General features: G+C 54.7%; 1 protein-coding gene across 1 annotated transcript; it reads right to left on the bottom strand.

Moving 5' to 3' along the window:
- Nucleotides 1-725: 725 nt before the first annotated feature.
- On the bottom strand, nt 726-1,776 carry GGTG_14314 (hypothetical protein; the record flags this gene model as incomplete). The annotated part of the gene is made up of 3 exons (XM_009232241.1): nt 726-1,124; nt 1,190-1,379; nt 1,468-1,776. The coding sequence occupies 3 exons, from the start codon at nt 1,774-1,776 to the stop codon at nt 829-831; spliced, it is 795 nt and encodes a 264-aa protein (XP_009230505.1). The 3' UTR covers nt 726-828.
- Nucleotides 1,777-2,866: the final 1,090 nt, after the last annotated feature.

The raw sequence follows: 2,866 nt of genomic DNA, 5'->3' as shown, positions 1-2,866 counted from the left end.
GAGAGAGCGAGCGTGTATGGTGTTGGTGCTCGTGACCTCTCCGAGTCGTCGTCCGTTTCGTTTCGCCAGTCCGTGTGTTTCTTTTTTTTTTTTTGTTGTGGGGGTGATCAGCGGAACACGGGTATGTGTGTCCCTGCCAAGAATAGAGAACGTTACTGTACGGCGGGGGCCCTTTTTGATTCGGGGCCAGAAGGGAAACGAGAAACAACAAACAAAACACCCACCCAGAAACACTGAAAAAGGGTTTCCTTTGCCTGACATAGCCCGGCACCGACTGAAAAGAAAAATCCGAACCGCAAAAAAGGGGCTCCCATTTCAAAGTCAATTAACACCACCAAAAAAAAGCAATAACTGTAATTTATATGCAAATCAATGGGCAGTCATTTTGCCTTCACTTTTTATTATTGGCGAAAAAATCCAGGCTGTTTTGGGCGTATTATGGTGCTTTGATATGTTGCAATTAAATTGATTGAGTTTGTTTTGATCTTTTTTGCTATAGAGTTTGGGTGGGGAAAAGCATTTTGCGGTTCGGATTTTTTCTTTCGGTTGGTGAGTGGGTCGCAACTTTCTTTAGGCATCGACTAAAACCGACCAAGGGGTTGATGGAATCTCAAACTCAATGCCTTCCACTATCGAATTATGTTTTTCCCTTCAGTTTCGGCCACTTGCGTTGCCAAGCACAATTTGCATTGCAAAAAGAGCGAGTCCAGATGAAAGGACCTATCCCCGAGACTTATGGTACATACCGGCTATCTACTACGTGCTAGGTACCTGGAACGGAACATAGTCAACGGATGCATCGACGCGGCTGGTGCGCGTAGCTAATGCTTAGTTAGGCTTGACCAGGCCATCGAGCAGCTTCAAGATGAGATCAAGCATGGCCTGCCCAGCTCCAGCTCCAGCTCCGGCTCCGGCTCCGGCTCCGGCTCCGGCTCCGGCACCAGGCCCGGCACCGGCAGCCTGGGGCAAAAAGATACCCCATTCGGCATTCATGTTCTTGACCACCAGCTTAAGCTCGTTCTCTTCCTCTTCAAACTCGAGCTCGCCAACGGTGTCGTCGATGACGAAGGCGTTCACCTCGGTGCATAGGCGGCCGATCTTTCCGGTGCGGATGTCCACTGCGCCTGGTTCGCGGTAAGGTGTTAGCTTCTAGGAACGCGGCCAGCTAAGGGGGGAGATGAGTACGAACTATTCGCGTTCCGGATGTAGTCAATCTGCTGCAGCGTAAGGTTGCTGGCGCCCTCGGCCAGCTGGACCTTGTACGACACGGGCTCGAGGGCGACAAAGCCGGAGGGGGCCTTCGCGGGCGTCTTGTTCTCGGTCACAGTGAGCGTGCGGCCCTGGGCGTTTTTGAACTCAACCTCAAAGACGCCGTTTTTCTGCAAGGCGGCGAAGAGAACCAGTCAGCAGGGTTTCTCGTGGGTTGACACTTGCACTTCCATCTCCCGTTTGGATGAGCAAACTCACCCCCGCAGGGAACACCACGTCGGTCTTGATGTTGCCGCCGCCCAGAGCGAGGGCGGCCCCGAACTGTCCCTTCATCTCGATCTCGTTCTCCTTTTTCTCTTCCTTTCCCTTCCCACCCTCCTTGCCGGCCTCCTTGCCAGCTTCCTTCCCAACACCCTGGGCGGGTGTCTTGGCAGCTTCGGCAGCGGCGTTGCCAACGCTTCTCCGGACCACAGAGTGATAATCGGCAAGATCTGAGGCCGGGGCGGGGAGGGCAAAGGTGACGGCGAGCTGAGCGGCCAGCAACAGGATGTGAGGGAAGAGACGCATTTTCGTTTGCTTCTTGAGCTAGACGGAAAAGGGATGTGAGCTTGTGATGGGAAAGCTTTGCTCTCAAGAGTAGGGGACGAAGAAATGATCAAGAGCAGACAGAATGGAAACGGACTGGCCGTGGAAAGGTGAGAAAATGGTGACTGCGCCCGGCAGGAAGGAATCGAAAGGTCGGAGCGGGTGGGATCTCGAAGGCCTTGTTCTTTCCAGATACTCCGGTGCCCTGGCCTTTTATACGCAGCAATGAAGACGAGATTTTCGGTGCTACATCCTCGCCTTTGTTCCATAGGGCAGTCGGACGCGGACGAGTATCATTACTGCAAGCATGGAGCCAAGGATGGCATGGTTACCCCCAGGGGCGACATGCAAAAGAAGCCTAAGCTTGTGGATATCGCTTATGCTGGATTAAGGCCGCCGCCGGTCGATGAAAGGGGGAGCTCAAGTTTAACCGAGACAGCTACGGAGGCTGTCAAAAAGACGTTGACAGCACCAAGCACGCGACCATGATCCCATGGGTCTGGATCAACGAGCTTCGGGAGGCAACTGCCGGATCCACAAAGCAGGTCACTTGGGCCTACTTGGCACACGCCAAGGACACAAGTGCTCTTGGCCAGACGGCGCGCACGACGGGCGCAAAGCGAGAATAGCCGTGGTCGGCTGGGGTTTGGGGGAGTACGGGGTCGGCGCCGAGGTTGGCCATCGCCTCACGACCCGCCAGGGAGGTGATGTGTGCAGGGGATGCCAGCGAAACTTCCCAGATCGGGCAGCGCCGTGACAAGCTTGGGGAAGCTTGCCTCGAATGCTATGCTTGGTGGGCGATTTCCCTTGGCCTTTACCGCCAAAGCAAACCGCAGCAACCCCCTGGAAACTGAAGGGTTCCACCCTACGCATGTCATCGAGCGTGGCCACGGTAATTCTTGCCCGGGCGGGAAGAGTTCGAAACGGAATGTGGGTCGGAGGATCCTCTTCCACCCCGAGGCCAGGCACGGTCTCCCGAAAAAAGTCTGGACCGGCAATTTTTTTCCCCACCCAAACTCAACCTCTCTCCCAAACACAATTGCACCAGCACCAAAGCCAAACAACATGCCCG

Source organism: Gaeumannomyces tritici (assembly GCF_000145635.1).
Source record: "Gaeumannomyces tritici R3-111a-1 unplaced genomic scaffold supercont2.242, whole genome shotgun sequence".
Lineage (NCBI taxonomy): Eukaryota > Fungi > Ascomycota > Sordariomycetes > Magnaporthales > Magnaporthaceae > Gaeumannomyces > Gaeumannomyces tritici.
The sequence above is the reverse complement of the archived record's forward strand: the minus strand, read 5'-3'. Positions and strand labels throughout refer to the sequence as shown.